At 41.2% G+C, this 18205-nt stretch overlaps 1 protein-coding gene across 3 annotated transcripts in view; it reads right to left on the bottom strand.

Moving 5' to 3' along the window:
- LOC146641949 (receptor tyrosine-protein kinase erbB-4-like) overlaps nt 1-18205 on the bottom strand; it is a 381415-nt gene that overhangs the window by 182631 nt on the left and 180579 nt on the right. For all 3 annotated transcript variants that reach the window (XM_085399432.1, XM_085399434.1, XM_085399433.1), the window contains exon 2: nt 7837-7988. In XM_085399432.1, the coding sequence (XP_085255558.1) occupies nt 7837-7988 (152 nt within the window). The remainder of the gene's footprint in view (nt 1-7836; nt 7989-18205) is intronic.

Raw genomic sequence — 18205 nt, 5'->3', positions numbered from 1 at the left:
GCTGGGAAGTTCTGGTCCCTCATTTATTTATATTTCGCTTATGAGGAGCCAGACTTTGTGGGAATTTGCTGGTGGTTTTGATCAATAGCTCTCCAGGGTTTCAGAAGGTATTTTAAAGTGTTTCTTTTCAAATGACTGCTTTTTCCACTCATTTTCAGTCCAGTCCTTGTACCTGACCATTTTCAGAGGAATGTTGGTTTGTTTGTTAAGCTGCTCAACACTGGCCTATGAACCATTCAACATACAAAAGCAATGCCTAATTTCAGGGATGAACCAGTTTTGTGTCTACACATAACAGACATACTGGCAGAGAACCAATTTTAAATTGTATGTTTAGGAACTTTGTTTCTAGCAGCCTCATTTTCTCCCATTTCTTTACTTGAATCTATGAAAAATACAAAAGGTAACATGTTTAACTGATAACAGTTTTTAACCATGTTGTACCAACAAGGTGATTCCCAAAGAGCCAAAAATATGGCATGATCTTCAGTAACTATCCGTTGAAGATAAATAGTAACTGAAAATCATCATGGAGCTGCATTTCAGTCGGTGGTGTTGAAGACCTTGTCAAAATTAATGAATTATGAACACAGAAAAGCACTATTAGATTTTGATGCACCATGCAAGACCATCTGGAAAATATTTGATTGGCAGCAGCTTCAAATGCCAATGCAGTAAAATCATACCTGGATAGAAAAACACATAGTAGAGCACTATCAGTCATGGATTGGCCTCCCCAGGTCCTGGACCTCAACATTATTGAAGCAGTGTGAGATCATGTTGACAGAGAACAGAACAAAAGGCAGAAAGCAGCCTGGAGAACTATTCCTGAAAACTACTTAAAGAAATGATGAAAAAGCTGCCTAATAGATAGACTGTGCTGAAGAATAAAGGTGGTCACACCAAATATCGACTTTCAAGCTCATTAGAGTTGGGCAAACTCTTATTTTTTGGTATTTCTATGAATGTTTTCACCTATTTCCAATTTTCCAACAAAAATATAAAGAAATGAGGGGTGGTTCAAGATAGTTGCACAGTAAAGTACATTGGGTAGATACAGTTCTTAGTTAAAGGTGTTTTTTGTTCTCACTGATGTTACTTAGACATAGGCCCCAAAGTAAAACATCAGGCACTTTGAAAATGTGTTATGAAACAAACATCAATGCACCAAAGCCTGATAGTCATAAAAATGATCAAGGCGTGCACCTCGGTGCTCAAATAAAACAGCTGCACTTGCAGCAACAAAGCAGAAGTAATAACTTGATCCAGTCTAAGCAGCAACTTACATGAAAGGAAGCATTTCTGCTCACTTTGCTAGCTTTTGTTTATCTTTGGCAATCAAAGAGATAGAAAGGGTGGAAATGACAGAGCTGCCAATGCTTAGCTGTCAGACATCAAGATGTTTTTGGTCGTTTATGTTCATTCTTTTGTAAGTCTTTAAAAAAAAGGTTGGTAGAGTAAGTGCACACATATGTTGTAGCTCTAAGAAGATGCATTACGGATAATAAAAACACATATTATGGCCAAATGTTTTCTCATGCCTTTGAAAATGTATGAAGCAAGGCAATCGTTGCGACAAATAGAATGCTTCACTCATTATTTTTTTCTCTAGTCTCTACTTTCCTGCCATTCTTCTTCTTAAGAGATTACTTAACTCTAGGCTCCACTCTGGTAAAGGAGCCAAAAAATTTTTCAATAAATAAAGAACACAGAGTAAAGTGTTCTATTTTTCTTCTCTTGGACTTCGACATCTCCATTATCCGACAATTAACGAGCTATAAGATACATCGGGGCAGTGCCACCGTGATCTGGCAGGGTGCTGGCTGGCACGAGCAGGGTGCTAATTTTCTCAGCATTAAGAGCTGTAATTATGCAAACGCTGCTGGGCGCCCGCGAGGCGCTAACAGCCCCCCATTCCAAGCGACAGTCCCAACCTTTTATGAGCTCCTCAGCGGTTCAGAGGCTAATGAAACTGTACGATCCACCCAGCTAGTAAGCCCCCCTTCTTCCCACTGTCGCTCGGGATCATGGTGTCATTACGTGGTGAAGAGGCCCTGTGGCAGCTATTGAGCAACGTGGAGCACAATAGCATGAAACATTTATAGAGAGCAGGGACGGAGAGTGAGAGAAAGTACTTGACCTCCACAGTGGCCCTGTACCGTACCTCTCTCTGTCTCTCTCCATGTAAATAACATCCCTCACTTTGAGGGAAGAGCTCTTTTCTCAGTCCCCCCCCCCCCCCCCCAAAAAAAAAAAAAAAAGCACAGAGGGAATTAGAGTCATTGAGAAGCAAGTGGTGGAAGATTCTGCAATTATCAAATCAAGCTGACGTGAGACAATGAATAGATGCTTTTAATCAGTGATGAAAATATTTACAAGTGATTCTCTTTATTCCTTTTGCCAGGTACCATTAGGCATGGAAACTCTACTGGAAGATTGGAACACCAGAAAAAATAAGGAATAATAAAACGTTGCCTGGTCTGATGAGTCTTGACTAGGATCAGAATTTGATTCAAATAACCCGAAAGCATAGATCCGTCCGGCTTTATATCAACACTTCGAGGTTTTTGGTGTTTCTTGGCACACTTTCAGCCCCTCAGTGCCAACTGAGCATTGTTTAAACACCACAGCCTACCTGAGGATTGTTGCTGACCATGTTTATCCCTTTATAACCACAGTGTACTCATCCCCTGATGGTTGCTACCAGCAAGGATAACACGCCAGGTCACAAAGCTCAGATCGTCTCAAACTGGTTTCTTGAATATGACTTTGCTGTACCTTCTTGAATCAATGCCATAAAGAATTAAGGCAGTTTTGGAAGAAAAGGAAGTGTAACCAGGTACTAGCAAGATACACCAAACAAAGAGTCTAGAATTTAGGTAGTGGACTGTTTAACACAGGACTCCACACAAGTCCAAGTTCTAGAGGACAAATTGGTTTAGGATTTGGTGACCATGAAAGCCACAGCATATGATTTCTATAATTTGAATGCTAAAACATTTGCTGAGCCCCCTGGGCCCTATGGGTCAAAGACCTGTTATCCTAGAGGAGACTGCTTCAATGGAAAACAACAACGTTGGCATAGTGGCCCCACGGCATATAAGGGTTTCCCCTAGAACATCATTCTCTATAATATTATATTTCAGAAGCTTTTAGATGTTCCTCGCTGTATAAAAGAGGCCACACCTTGAGAAAGTACACAAAGTAAGTGTCAGTATAGTATATCATAACTAACTAGGATGAATGGCAAACATGTTGAAGGGCAGACACGGTGAAACAAGTGTGATAGAGTGGAGTATGAATTACTGCCTCGCGGTAAATTAATGGCATAGGACCGCACTCTCAGACAGAGAGGCGAGCGATCAGAAGAGCTCTGAATAATGACACGGAGAAGCCGTAATCTCTGGCTAACACTCCGATCTCAGAGGGTTAGAGCAAGGACATAAAATAAGAAAAATCCCTCCAAATCCGAAGAGGTTATGACGTAAAAGAGCAAGGAGGAAGCTTCATCAAAGAAAACGAACAGCACCACTCTGAGCCGAGTGACCTTTGCTCCGCTTAAGCGTGGCCTCGTTCGGATGCACGTATATGCATACAGTAAGAGGCAGCAGACGTAGTCTCAGGATGTACGCTTTGAGAATAGCTGAGCTGCAGAACAACTGAACGCTTTCATTTTCAGCTGAAAGCCTTTGGTGGAAGAAGTCTCTTTTCTCGCCTGTCTCATCTGACTTTATATTTTCCTCTCTCCTCTGTTTCCCGGCTGTGCTGAACCGAAGTCACATCCTCGCTGCCATTCTTTAAAAAAAAGAAAAAAAAAGCAGAAATGAGTCCCGGTTAAAAAAGCTGTATCTCTGTTTTCTCTCTGTCTCTCCTTGCTGGTGTTTGCCAGAGATAAGCTCAGTAAAGAGTGTCTCCGTCTGCATGTCGACATAGAGTATACACCTCAGTGACCGTGTCATTCATCTCCCTTTATTGCTCAAGACTGTGTGCGTGTCCAAGAATGTGTGTTTGTATCCCCAACTTGTGATGGATTCAGTCCTCTTGGGGGAACTTTAGAGAGAGTTTAAAGCGCACCCTGCAACACGAGCGCTTCGCCGTGTGACGTTTTCGTGGTTTCGTGGATAGACACCCGGCCGCCACCGCGCTCTCAGCTGCAGACCTGGCATCGCGCCCTGTGTTTTGCAGCGCTAGCAAGCAGATTGATCCGGCTTTAATGAAGAGTCCTTCAGCCTAGGTGACATCATTAGCTGCTTGTGGGCCACTGCGGGCCACTTGGCGCGGCTCCTCGCTTCACTTCTGGGAAAATAGGTCATTGTGAGTGACAGACAGACAACGTCCAAGGGAGCTGGCCAGCAAACTAGAAAGAGGGGGTATGCAAGGCAGCAGCATGGTGATGCCCTTCAGACACCTGTGACTGTGGTCACAAAACATTCATCTCTCTGCTTAAAGTACTTCTAAAGAACCACCGACACTTTCAGAGAGAAGTTTCTACTAAGCACGAAAACGTCTGGGAACTTTCGAGACCTGATACTGCTTGTTAAGAATTTCAGCTGACAGTGATGATAGTGATGTCACTTCTTATCTATGACTAATATCTGCTTTGCCCTTCACCTGAGTTCCTTGGTCTTATAGTTATTGGTCAATCCAATGAGTGCATTCAGACAAATCCTTACTATACTGCAAACTTGTTTAAAAAGCCCTGTATTACAGGATGTGAAGCATTAACTAAAATAAGTACATAAAACAGGCATCAGTGATACTGGACACTGTTGTGACACTGATGGAAGTGGAGGTGGGTTGCAAAGCGATCAGCATATTGATGAGCTTTGCATCATCAGCTGGCTGTGTTAAGTCTGTCTAACACTGATCTTCCAGGATTGTAGGCTGAGCCTGACTTCGTGGCCTGTATGACCTGATAATAAGATCTATTAAAATCTTCGTTCATACCCTCATCACATAATTTCTATTCGCCTTCCTCTGGATTAGACTGGGGTCGACTTGGGGGCAGCTGACCTCTGCATTGGCAGTAATTTAATACATGTGACCTCCCATCAAAGCCAAGAAATCAAGACATTAAAGGCTTCAAGTATCTCCTTTATTTAAAACTGTGTCTTGAAATTTGACATATTTTCCACACAGGAAAGCTGCACAGTGACTGAAAATGCTCCACCTGTGTGGGCCTGTAAGGTATGTGAAAAAAAGCATCAGGATGTATTTGTAAGTAAAAATTGGCCCCAATCTGCGATATCTGAGTGCACTGAACAGAGGCAGAGACTAAGTAAAAGTCAAGGAAATGTGCTTTAGAGCAAAGCTGCACCACAGAAGGCTGCAGAGCCATATCATCCATCTAACTGTCAGCACCTCACCAGGCTAAAATCACCATGCCTACATGTCTGTCGCTGCCCTCTCTTCCTCACTTCTGCCCTGTATCAAACTCCCCCCCCCCATTCATAAACACACAAACACACACAATAGCTGCACACTGTAATTTTCACACAGCAGCTGTTTTTGCCTGCCATAAAAGTGACATCCCTCTTGCTCTTCTCTTTCCTCTCTCTCCTTCTTTTCTTCTTTTTTTTACCTCTCCATCCCTCTGTGCCGTGGCCATCCATTCGTCCATATATACTTTATGTTCCTCCCAAGCTGCTGATTTTCCCTGTCGTTTCCACGCTGCCTGCGGCTCAACGTGTTTGAGCCTGTGTGCTGCGCTCAGATGTGTGTATGTGCAGATGATGTGCCGATGCTGAACTTTTCATGAACCATTATGCATATGCTCCAAGTTTAGGGGAAGTATTTTAAGTTGCAGACTGACAAGCAAGAGGAACAGGAAGCAGCGTGACTTCACTGCTTATGGTTAAGAATAGAAAACAATTTCCATCTGGTTTTGTTTGGTGATCAACAAGTCAGAACTGATTTTTATTGATTTTGTCTATGCAACTTTTTACAGGTAAACTCTACCAAGCTTTAGAAGGGTCCATGAGTGAGCTTTTAAAAATCCAGGTGGGGTCTCACTGATTTCTTGTAGCCAATAGGATTACTGCTTTACAACTGTCCCCCCCTCCCGCTTCACTTTCAGTTAACAATCCCCCAGATGCCTAATTGTTTCTCTAATGATGCTGGGCCTAATGGGACTGTTTATGGTATTCATTTGATAGCTCTGGCCCAGTAATTAGACTGCACCTCACTTCATTAAACAGCAGGGAGGAGGGACTGGGCCTGGTGGCACATACAGTATGTGTGCATGCAGTAGAGAAAAAAGTGAATTTTAAAACACAGGCCGGATGACACACACACACACACAGAGAAACACACACACTCCAAAAGCAGCTGCAGACCCAGGAGATGACTGTGTTCAGCTGGAATGGCGATGGCACTTTGCATTCAGAGTGCCTCTCATTTGCCTGCAGTCTTTCACAGACGTTTCTTCCATTGTAATTCTTACCACTGCCTCTTATCATGAGTTCCATTGTACTGTGATGTGTTGTATTGTCTTGGCAAAGGGCTTCAATCAATATCTATGGGTTCTCTTGAAGTGAATAAAATTCTCAACCCTTTGCTTGTTAAATTATTGTAACTCCCACCAGATAAGAGATTCAGTGAGTCAGCTGCCTTGAATGCAAAAGCGTTGTCTCTGAAAGGCATTATCCAACTTTTTAAGAGTTTGTTAAATTGGTTATCTTTTAAAATACATTTCATTCAGCACCTCTGCAATCCAAAAAAAGGGGGGGGGGGTTGTTTTTTATCTGCAGTAGTTTAAATTTGGTTGCTCTGCTGGCATGGAGAGCACTGAGAAACACTGAGAGAGACCAGTGCAGAATGTAGCAAACATCAGTGACCGCTCGTATACTGACTGACTCAGAAACAGCACGAAAAGGAGGGAGAGGGGTGGAGATGGGCTCCACAGTGGCTTGCATGTGCGCACCAACTATAATTAGCTCATATAATGGTCCTTATGTGCCATTTTGCCAGCTGGATGTGTTGAAAAGCATCTACTGACCCATTGGGTGATGTGAGCTGGCATCACCTAATGGGTCAGATTTTTGCAACTGACCATGTTCTATATACATTTGTGGGAGCGCCTTAAATACAGAAAGAGAATATTTAAATCAGACACGCAAATCGATTTATCAATATTTGCAACGTGGAGTTTATGGCTAATTGCATCTATATTTAACACCAAAAACAAGCACGTCTATTGTACTTGATGTTGAAATGAACTGACTGTGTTTTCTAAATCTTGACTATAGTATATATTTGGATCTCGTAAATATGCAATATAGAATCATTTTACTCAACAAATGAACTCTAATGAGTTCAGAAAACCTTTTCTGTCTGTGTGCGCCGTGTTAACCTTACATCTTGAACATAATCAAAACTGGGTTAAGCCTCCTGACTGGGATCTCTGTGTCCGACTGAGATGCCGAAACATTCCAGCTCTTTCTTTGTGTCTCCAAAAATACATTCCAGCCTCATCTCTGTCTATATTTAGCCACTATCACTTTTACTATCCACATTTGTAGTCCATGATTTATGCATAGTTTAGCACAATGATGAGTCAGTGAAGGTTTAAGAGGATTATGCCTTTATCTAAAAATCTTGATTTTGCACTGACCATAAAGTAGTGAGTGTTTACGATGGAGAAAACAGAATGAGTGAGCAGAGACAGAGCCTGAGCGCTCTCATTGTAAAACATTCACCGTCTTTCTGCCTGTCTCTCTCCGTGGTCCTGAATCCCATCTGTTGCCCAATACAGAATGCTAAAACGCCCAGTCTTTCTCTCTTGCTCGCCATCAATCCATTAAAGCAAACGGACCAGAGACGGTTTCACCCCCGTACCTTGAGGAAGGAGAGGTTGCGGTTTCGATCAATGCTGGTAATCTCCAGATTCCCCATGACGACTTCGCAGTTCTCGTAGAGCTTCTTCAGGGTGCGGTACTGCTGGTCCAGGTCTGAGAGTGTGCTCAATTTGTTCTCTGTACCAGGACAAACTACACACATAAACAGAAGAAGAAGAAAAAAAAGGGTCACGTTTGAGACAATTTGTCTTACAGAGCATGTTAACTATGCTGACAGATTCAAAAAGGGAGAAACGCAAACAGTGTAATTAATGATTTTCAGCCATTCATGACCACAGTAGTCATTATGCTTAAAGGCCAGCAGGCTAGCTAACTTGATTACATACATACACAACACTTAAAGGTCAGCACAACCAGTTAACCTAGATAACTTAAACAGCTTTTTCTTTTTTGCCCCTCTTGTAAAACTGATGGAAAATCCCATATATCTGATCTCACTCTATTCTATAACTACAGCCACGGCTGAACATGGTGGAATTTGTAACTAAAGCACTTGTCTGCTGATGAATCGCTTCACTGGCGTGTGCTCCGAATGCGTTAGAATGAAATCAAGACAAAGAAACATCCAGGAGCGGAGATCTGAGGACTAAAACCGTGTGAATACGAGAGCTCGACACAGTGAAAGAACGTGAACGAGGGAGGGCTGAAGGACAGAGGGAACAGTGGGAGGGAATCAAGGATTGAGGGATTACATAAATTGCTGAAAGGGGAGTGCAGCAGACGTGACCCTCGACAATGAGGGAGACGCGAGAGTGAAGACTTGGGGAGGGACAAGTGGGGTTAGAGGGGTGGATATCATTTCTCTGAGGCACTGACCTACAGTCTAGGTCTGGCACAGGCACACCGTTTAATCAAAGATATTCAAATTGCATTGGTTGACCTTTACCGAGGGTTTCACTTGGAGACTTTACTTGGCTGACGAGAGTACAAGACTTTGAAGATATTATGGGGAGTAGACACGACTCTGTTGGTGTGTGGGAACCCCGGGCAATTAGATAAGGGTAGGCTTTTCTCCCAGTTTTAGCTGCGTGCACAAAAACAACCATTTTTGTTCCCTACCTTACTGCAAACTCTATACTGTAGAAAGGCATGAAAAGCAAGGGAACTTTCTAAGAGTCAAGAGCAACACCATAACACCACAAAACCAGCCACGCATTTATTCATCAAAAGAAGAGTGAAATAAAGAGAAAAAAGGAAAATAATACAAAAAAGTAAATAAAGTTAATTAAAAGATTCTACAAATATAGCAAAAGTAATAGAAATAGACATCAAATACAGAAAAAGTGCAACTTTTTAAACTTTTTGCAACACACAGTGAGGACAGACAATGCAAAAATGCAACTACACGAGGAAATTAAAACATCAGAAAATACACGAGAGACAAGACAAATAGACTACAATGATTTTATAAATGAATTATTACCTACATTCATTTTTAATGCTATTTTGTGTTTGAATATTATGTTTTTATGACTCATTTATTAAAATCTTGACAGTTTTGGTCCCCCATATTCAACTCTTTTGCTAAAATAAGTAATGTAACTGGCCGTCTGCAGTGCTCATGATAAATGCAACACAATCGACTAATGCAGTGGCTACCACTGTAATTAGTTCCTCATATTTGCGCCCATCAAGCCCTCTTTCCGTCCCTGCCAGCATTTCCACCAGTCACTCAAGCTCCCCAGCCTCAGTCCTGCGACCATCTGCTCCATTCAGCTGGCACGATTGCCATGTTACCGCAGGCGCGACCAGAGGTTTGTGTGTCGGTTTGTGCGTGCGGCGTGGCACCAGGATGGAGTTTGGCTCAATGTAATTAAACTGCTCATTAAAGTTTGTCAGCAGTTCAACTTCGAATAGGTCTTACTTTAAAACAGAATAATCACTTTTTTTTTTTCAGATACAGCACCAACTGTTTAGGTTAGCAGAAGTGAAGGAAATAGAGATTGAATGAGCCTATTGTGTCTTATGTAGAGCAAACATTAAAATTTCCCATAGACAAAGGCAAACTAGAGTGGTGAACATCATGGTAAAGGAAATGTTTCCCATGCCTTAATTCACTCACACCAGATCATATACGTATTGAAAGTAAATATATGGTTTATTATTAACTTATTATACATTATATATCCAATTAACGATGATATTTTTCATCAAACAATGAAACATGATGTCCTTAAAATTTCCTGTTTTGGGACCTTGGAAAAGGCTAAAATACACTTAACCTTAGGTAAATAGCACTCCCCGATGGCAGTGGGCTCCCTCAGCAGGACAGCATGCCCTGCCAACAACGGAATAGCTTGAGGAAGTTGAGAAAAAGTCCAAGGCCTTAAATCTCTGGCTGTCTTCCACAGAGTTTCTTTTGTCCACCCCCCCAACCTCACCACCCCCAGTTGGTTGCAGCAGATGGCTGCCCCTCCCTAAGCCTGGTTCTGCCAGAGGTTTCTTTCTGTTAAAATTGAGTTTTTCCTTCCCACTGTCGCCAAGAACTTGGCCATTAGGGTTGTCTGACGTTTGGATTTTCTTTCTTTTACTTTAGGATCATTGTAATATAAAGGGACTTGAGGGAACTATTGTTGTGACACTCAATCTGTCCAAGCATCGATGGGATGAAGCAGAACAAGCCCAAATGCTAAATTTAAACAACCCGAAGGAACCAATGGATCGAAAGTCGGTATCCCAGAAAACACCCTACATCCATGCTCCATTGGCGTGATTGGGACCTAAACAACAATAATCAGGCGGTTTCAACTTTGTAGCTGACTGCTCCGTAAAAGAAAGTCTAAAGTCTGGTCCTTACCAGGTCTTAAAATTTGGAAAATCCAACCCTCTAAGAATACTGATAAAGTCTTTTTTCCCTCAGCGTTGTGCGAACACACACCTGAATGCTTCAGAACAGCAAGCCAGAAGTTTTGTTTTTATAGAGGTGCTCATACTTGCTGATTCAGATAATCAAGTGCATTTGATTACCCGTTTAATTCCACTGGAAGCAGTAAAGGTGGACTTTTTTTTGTATTTACCTAATTTTAAGATCTGCTTTCTGTTAGCCCCCCTGTCTCTGTCTTCACATCTCTTTTTTTGATATTTTCTGCTTTACTTTGAAGGTTTGTTTTCCATCATGCCTTCTATTAGTTTTACTTCCTCCTTTGTGACTGTCCAGATTGTTTCCGCCTGTTTCTCATTCACAGTCAGCCCTCAGTGCATGAACACTCGTCCTCCCCTCTGTCTTTGTCAGGGTGTCTGTGTATACTCCCTCATGTTCCTCTCTGGGTTATTTCTTTTGGCTTCCTACTTACTCCCAGCTCCTCATGGTTTTGCTTCTTTTTAAAAAATGTTCTTTGCATTTTTGGACTTTGATTAATTTGAACCGTTGATCTGTTAAAGTTTGGTTTTATTGAAGCCTCAGCACGCCACCATTCGTGACACATAATTGTCTGAATGCTTCTCTTTGTGCTTCAGTGTGTTTAAATGACTTTTCGTGTGTTTTGCATCCTTCCGGTACTTTGTATGTCCGTTCACTTTGGCTTCACTTATCTTGTTATGCACTTTGCATGATGTGTCTTTTGGAAATTTGGATTTAATTAAAACTGTACCAATTAGACAGGAAAAAAACTGTGGTGAGTTGATGCAGTTGATGCAGTGGAACCCCGACTTATGAATACCCCGTTAAACGAAAAATTCAAGTTACAAAGGCACTGAACGGCAATATTTCTGCCCGTGTTACGACAAAATGCCCGTGTTACGAAATCCGCTGACTCTGATTGGCTGAGCCCAGAATGCCTACAATGCCCACAATGCCTTCCGAATCATGTGACAATCCCGTGGCTTTCGTACTTGCGCTTCGCTGATCTACTTGAACGACGTATTGTTGTTGCCATTAGCAATTAGCCTATAGCCTATCGTTCACTCAAAAGGCGCGATGGGTGCTTCGACTTACGAAAATTTTCGACTTACGAAAGACCCTCGGGAACGAATTAATTTCATAAGTCGGGGTTCCACTGTACTTCATTTTTGTGTTTGAAAAAGTTATATTTTTGCAGTTGGTGCTGTTGATCAGTCTTTAGATAACTTATTTTACCTCTACTTATATAAATTATAATCAGTATTTTATGATCATCTATGTGTTACTTAATCTAGAAACAATTCCAACCTAAATCTATATGAAGCTCAAAATAATGTAAGTTAAACTTTTAATGGCATGACTGCTGTCCTTTAGTATCACCCACTTGCGTTTCTCCTCCTGCTTGCATATTTTTTAAAGCCAAAGTTCACATTTTCACACTCAATAGCAAGAAATTCAGGAAAAGAGAACAAAAAAAAGAGAAAAAGACAAAAAAAAAGAAAAAAAAAGACAAAGGGCTATTGCATAGTTGAACTTGGCCTCATATTGAACAACATTGAGAGCTCATAAACTCCCATATTGCTTTATGGATCGTTGGCTCTGCAAAGATGAGCGCACTTCCTCTCCTCTGTGATCCACCATATTGCTGTGGGTACAGGATGCATGGGGCCGAATGGCAGTGAGGGGACCTGAACTATGGTGATAAATGAGATTTGCTGACCACACACACACACACACACACACACACACACACACACACACACACACACACACACACACACATACACACACACACACACAGATTAGTTATTAGATGAAATGATTTAAGAGTGGCTACAAACTCAAAGGAAGTCTATGTGAGGCTCTAAAATTGGTCTGATCGATAAACGCGCATGTGTGTGTTTGTGTGTGTCCGTGTGAGTGAGAGGATATACTTTTTTCTGTGTGTAGAGATGAAAGGTTAGCGAGGCTTCTGTAATAATCTGTTATTGAAACCTAGTTGCAAGTGTGTGTGTGTGTGTGTGTGTGTGTGTGTGTGTGTGTGTGTGAGAGAGAGAGAGTTTGTGTGGTGATAAAAGATCAGAGGGAAGAGGTGAAAAGTGAGGCGAAAACAACTCTCAAAAACCAATATCAGTCAGCCGCACACACACACACACACACACACACACACACACACACACACACACACACACACACACACACACACACACACACACACACAAGAGAGAAATAGCATTCATTCAGAGTGAGCAAGCAAGGTAAAACCAGGCAAAGGAACAAAATCGAAAGAAAGAGAGACACAATCTTTTATTTGTGAGAACGAGAACGACGTCCCCGAGCATTAACATTCACACCGACGCGCTCTACTGTAAATGCTCTCTTCTCTGGGCTGGTTTCAAAAGTGTCCGAATCCATCTGCTCTGCATCTCTCTCTCTCTTTCTCAATTCTTAATTTCTTTTTCTCTGCCTCTTAGCCATCAATTCCTTTGTTTCTGTCCTTTCTATTGTTCTGTCTCTCTCCCACAACCATAGGTGGGAGTTGTAAGTATTGAGCTGCAGCTCTTTTCCCCGTTAAACCATCAGGTGACACGAGGCCGTGTCCACTTGACGGTTCAGGTGTGTGCGTTTGTATCTCGGTGTGTACAGTCTGGGAGCTGATATATGCCAGGCAGGACAATGGGTTGAATATACAATGGTGTTTTTTGCAGAAACACAGGCCAGGCAGAGGGGTGCATTACATAAACTACTTTACATTTACAACACAGAGAAACAGCTCAGCTTATTCAAACGGAAACTCAAAACATGGAATAGAACCTTTAAATGCCAGTGCACTTCTTTCAGTGTACTGTGCCTCTTACTCTATGGCTGAACCCCGGTGACCCTGAATTGGACTAAGGGAAGAAGTTGGATGGATGGAGGATCATGCAGTTTTTCTTGCACAGGTAGCAACTAGAAATTGCATAAACTGAGTTGATTAAATGGATTAAGGTTAGCTAAATCTCACGGCCACAGTTAAAAAGACAGAAAACAGTCTGTAAACAGGAGGCTCTCATGTCAAAGTCACATGCTTTGTTGACCAAACCATCAACTGCTCCTCACGAGGCCTGGCAGAGCTACAGTAGCGTCACACTGTTTTGCTCCTTCCAGACAGAACCATTATTCATCTGGCCACGCCAGCTCCTTGTCAGGCAAAAGGTAAACATAGGTGGTTTGGTGCACTTAAACAAAGAACGGGCACATTTATCAGCAGCAAGAGTGAAGAAAGGAAAAACAATGGGCAGAAGCCACAGGAAAGAAAAGAGGAAACAAAAACAGACAGGACGGTGAATGAAGCAGAGAAATGAGACTGCACGTTGAACAGGTGCAGCAATGAGACAAACAGTAAAAAGAAAAGAGAGAGCGAGCCACTGGCAAGACTTTTTCATAGTAAAATGATCACACCCTCAGCAGTAAAACAGACTGCAATGACTCATCGCTTTACTAGAAGTGATGTTCTCAGTTACGCTGATGACGTTTCCAGCTTTGTAACTGGAAGGAATGAGTGATATTGATGGCGGCTAATAAAAAACAAGGAGGATGGAGATTTCATTGTATTTATGCACAGTGCTGTACACAGTCTTTAGCAGATTCTGAAAGTGGAGATTAATGGGGAGAAGGTACAAGTAGAGACATGCGAGTGTATGCACAGTGATTTTGACACATTTCTGACCCATGCATGAAGTAAAAGACGAAAGCACTTTCTCACTGAAATATTGAGCCGTGCTTGTTCTCATTTCGCACGCCATCTCTTCCTTACAATCCTTTCCTTCTCTCTGCGTTTGCTCTCTTATCATGTTTCTGTCCTCCTGTTGCAGGTTTCATATTTCCAAAGTTCTCCTCTCTCCTTCCCTTACCGCTCTCAGATACTGTAAAGAGACTGAACAGTAAGCAGCGAGGCTGTTATCAGTTATTCGAAATTGCATCTGATAATGTAGCGGATCATTTTTCTGTAAATCCCGCTCGGTTTGGGAGGGTATTTCAGGGCTCTGTCACGACTAAATGCAAACAGTTATGTCTGAGAGAACAGCTGAAGTAAGAAGTGCTTTTTTGTAGTTGTGAACAACATAACCTGTCGGAGTTAGAGGCAGATACAATTGCATCACCCACTGGTCTGGTAACGCTCATTTTGTAGTTAAACATTTATGCTTTTAAGACGTCGGTGTCATGAAACCGGCCACTGAAAGCAACAAGAGGCTTGAACTGTAAAACTGTAGCCAAATAGCCTTCTCAGTGCTTTAAAACAACTTTATAATAAAGATGTTTTAAATTGTGACCTCCTTAGCCACATCGTTTGTTACAGTGTTAACATATAGTTTTATTTTTGCTGATTTTGTTGACAGGACACAAGATGAAAAAATAGGACTTTTACCCAGTAGGCTAATAACTTTACTATGAGCTGTAATGTGACGTTACATTATATTAATTTATGTTATATGATTGGATATAATGCTAGCCCAAAGTCAAGAGTGCTGTGACCCAATCTTCACTCTGAATCTTGCCTCTAATCAAAATACAGGAGCAATTGATGGGTTTCCTTAAAAAACAACAACAGGTTTTTGGTTATAAATTGTTAAAGCTACCCAGTCATATGCATAGCGTTAAGGCCAATGTGCTGTCCCACACTTTGGGAATTGCGCCTTTAGACTAGGAGCACAGTTGTTTTCACAGTGGTGATGCCAGCTCAAAAAGACAAAAAAAAGTAAGCAAGTAAAAAAGTTGCTACTTGCTGCATGTTTCTTATCAACGATTAGGGATAGCGCGGCAGCTGCAGTCCATTTTCCACGTGTAGCTTTATTGTTCCCATCGGTTCTGGGAGAACTAGCCTCGCTACATATGCTAGCTGTGGTACCTACAGTACTAAAACAAAAGTAAGTACAGTCGCGTTTTTATAATTTTGGTATTGAAATCTATAGTAGGTATGACATCCCTATGTGCAGCATTCAGTTTTTACAGTTCTTTACTCTAAATGGTGCTTTTTTGAAAAATAAAAATCATGTTGTATTCAGTAATACTTGAAACTACTAACTGAGACAGTAAATACAGAAAGAATGTGGACAACTGTGGATGTAGATCACTAGGAAGTAAGGTAGTTTTAGACATCTATGCATTCTGCCAATTGTTTTGTAACAGGAGAAGTCACCCCCTGCTGGCCATTACAATGAATGCAGGTTTGAGACACTATAGCATTAGCTTCATGTTCAGGCAAATGCTAACTCCCTGTTTGTCTGTACTTTCATTTTTATTTTTGTATTGTTGACTTTTGTTATTAATTTGTTTTTAAATATTATATATATGCTGTTATTTATTTTATGCATTTTTCATCATTTTATTTACTTTTATAATTATGTCACACTAATAAACATTATTAAATTTATTAGGAACTATAAGCATTAGCGATTAAGGTATGAGCAAGGGGTTAATTCATCATTCATATAGCATTACTCCTCCTTACTATGTCATTAACAAACACAGATTATTATGACTATGTGTATGATTATTACTAATAGTGATGTAGTAGCAGCGATAGCGGAACATGGTGTAACAGATAGATGAACATATTTGTATTTATAAATGGCATACTAAGGAGGAGTAATGGTATATAAATGCTGAACTAATGACTTGCTAATACCTTAGTAATGCTTAATAGTAATAATAATAATAATAAAAATAATGATGGACTGCATTTGTATAGCGCTTTTCGGGGCCCTCAAAAGCGCTATTTAATAGTGTGACATTATTATAAAGTGCTACCACTTTTATTTATATTCATACTTATTTTATGCATTATTCTATTTCACAGACTGTATTGTGTTACTTATTATTCCATCTTTTTCCTCCGATCATCAAGGTGCATGTATGAAGGGTGCCATACAAGTTAAAATGTATATGTGTCCAAAAAGTCTGACTTCTTTTCTTTTTCATCTATGTTAGAAAATTGAGATTAAGAACTACGAGAATACTGCATAAATCTTTAAACAGCAGAAAAGGCTCTTGCTTGTGGAGCTGTGATGGTGGACTGAGTGGGTGGTGAGGCAGCAGCAAGGGTCAGTAGACCAGCATGAACATGACATGACATGACAGGTTAAAGAGGGCAGGTTTGGTGCTCGGGCACGGGGTCACAGCTCTTCTCAAAGGATGGTTTTGGAGCTGCTTTAGCTCACAGTTAGCTACACCCACATCGCCAAGGACATCTGCTACACAAACTGCAAGAAAAACATCTCGAGTTTCCTTCTGCAGTGTGCACGGGGCAAAAGTTTGCAGCAGTTGGTTTTAGCAGCACGAGGGGCAAACATCCACTTCCATCCTGGATTTCTTAGACTTTTTAAAAAATGTTATTAGAGGATGGCAAGCAAGACATCTCTCAACGATGAAACACAAATCTAAAGCCCACAGTAATGTGTGGTCAGCTGAAACTGACAGAGGATTTACAAGCATGTGATGACATGAGTGCTGGAAAAGTAATGTGATTCTTGCGAATCGTGGAAAACTTTGAGTTATTCACCTCTCATGTATTTGTTTTGGTTCGAAGCTTCAAAACAACGGCACAAACCCCTGAACTTTCTTAACCGAGGTCACAGTCAAACATGGCATAAGGTCTTAGCAGTGTGATCCCTTATGCATGTCAGGGGAATGGCTCTCAGTTTGTGAGAATTTATGCTGCTTTATTTGTGCCGCTTTAGGACAGTCTGATCAATAAAGGTCAAAGAAAACAATTTCTCCCAAGTTTGAAAACCAATAACTGCACTTTTAAAGCAGAAAAAAAAGTTTTTTTTTCTTCTTTACTACACAAGTGTTTAGCCCTGAAGAGGAAAATATGACCTGACACTCGGAAAATCATTTGGTGCTCTCTCAGTCACCTTTGCAATCATTTCAAATTCATTGTTCGGAATTATTGATTAGACCGGTCTGCACAAGAGAAATAACAGAAGGGAGCTATTAAAGTAGGTCCATTTCTTTTTAAAGTAAAAATGAGAGAATGATGCCAGTGGATGTATGATCATATCCTGCATGCTGATTTTTCATTTTTTTTTTTAGATTTAGGAGGTCTTTGTTCATTTAAGATCTCGTCAATCAAAACATTACATCATAAGGTCATCTACAGGCAGCTCCACCCACCTGCTGTTCAAACCTTTAGTTTACAAGGGGCAGCCAATCGCAAGCAAAAGAAATTAAAGGGAAAGGAACTTAAAGAGCCTGCTTCAGACAAAGGATTGACTGAGTGTAGGCCTAACACATGTTAAAGAAGGATTTTGTCTCATGCAAAGCTACTTATATAGACACTATATTGCCACAAATATTCATTCAGGTGTTCCAATCACTTTCATGGCAACAGGTGTGTAAAATCAAGTATCCAGACCTGCAGACTGGTCCCCGGGGCCTGCTGGAGGGCAAGGTCCATGCTGGACATGCGGTGGAGGGTACAAACATTTGTGAAAGAATGGGTTGCTCTCTTGAGCTCAGTGAATTCCAG

This window comes from Rhamphochromis longiceps, linkage group LG23 (assembly GCF_057381845.1).
Source record: "Rhamphochromis longiceps isolate RC_006_pf linkage group LG23, R_longiceps_female_GT1.1, whole genome shotgun sequence".
NCBI classification, from domain to species: domain Eukaryota; kingdom Metazoa; phylum Chordata; class Actinopteri; order Cichliformes; family Cichlidae; genus Rhamphochromis; species Rhamphochromis longiceps.
The sequence above is the reverse complement of the archived record's forward strand: the minus strand, read 5'-3'. Positions and strand labels throughout refer to the sequence as shown.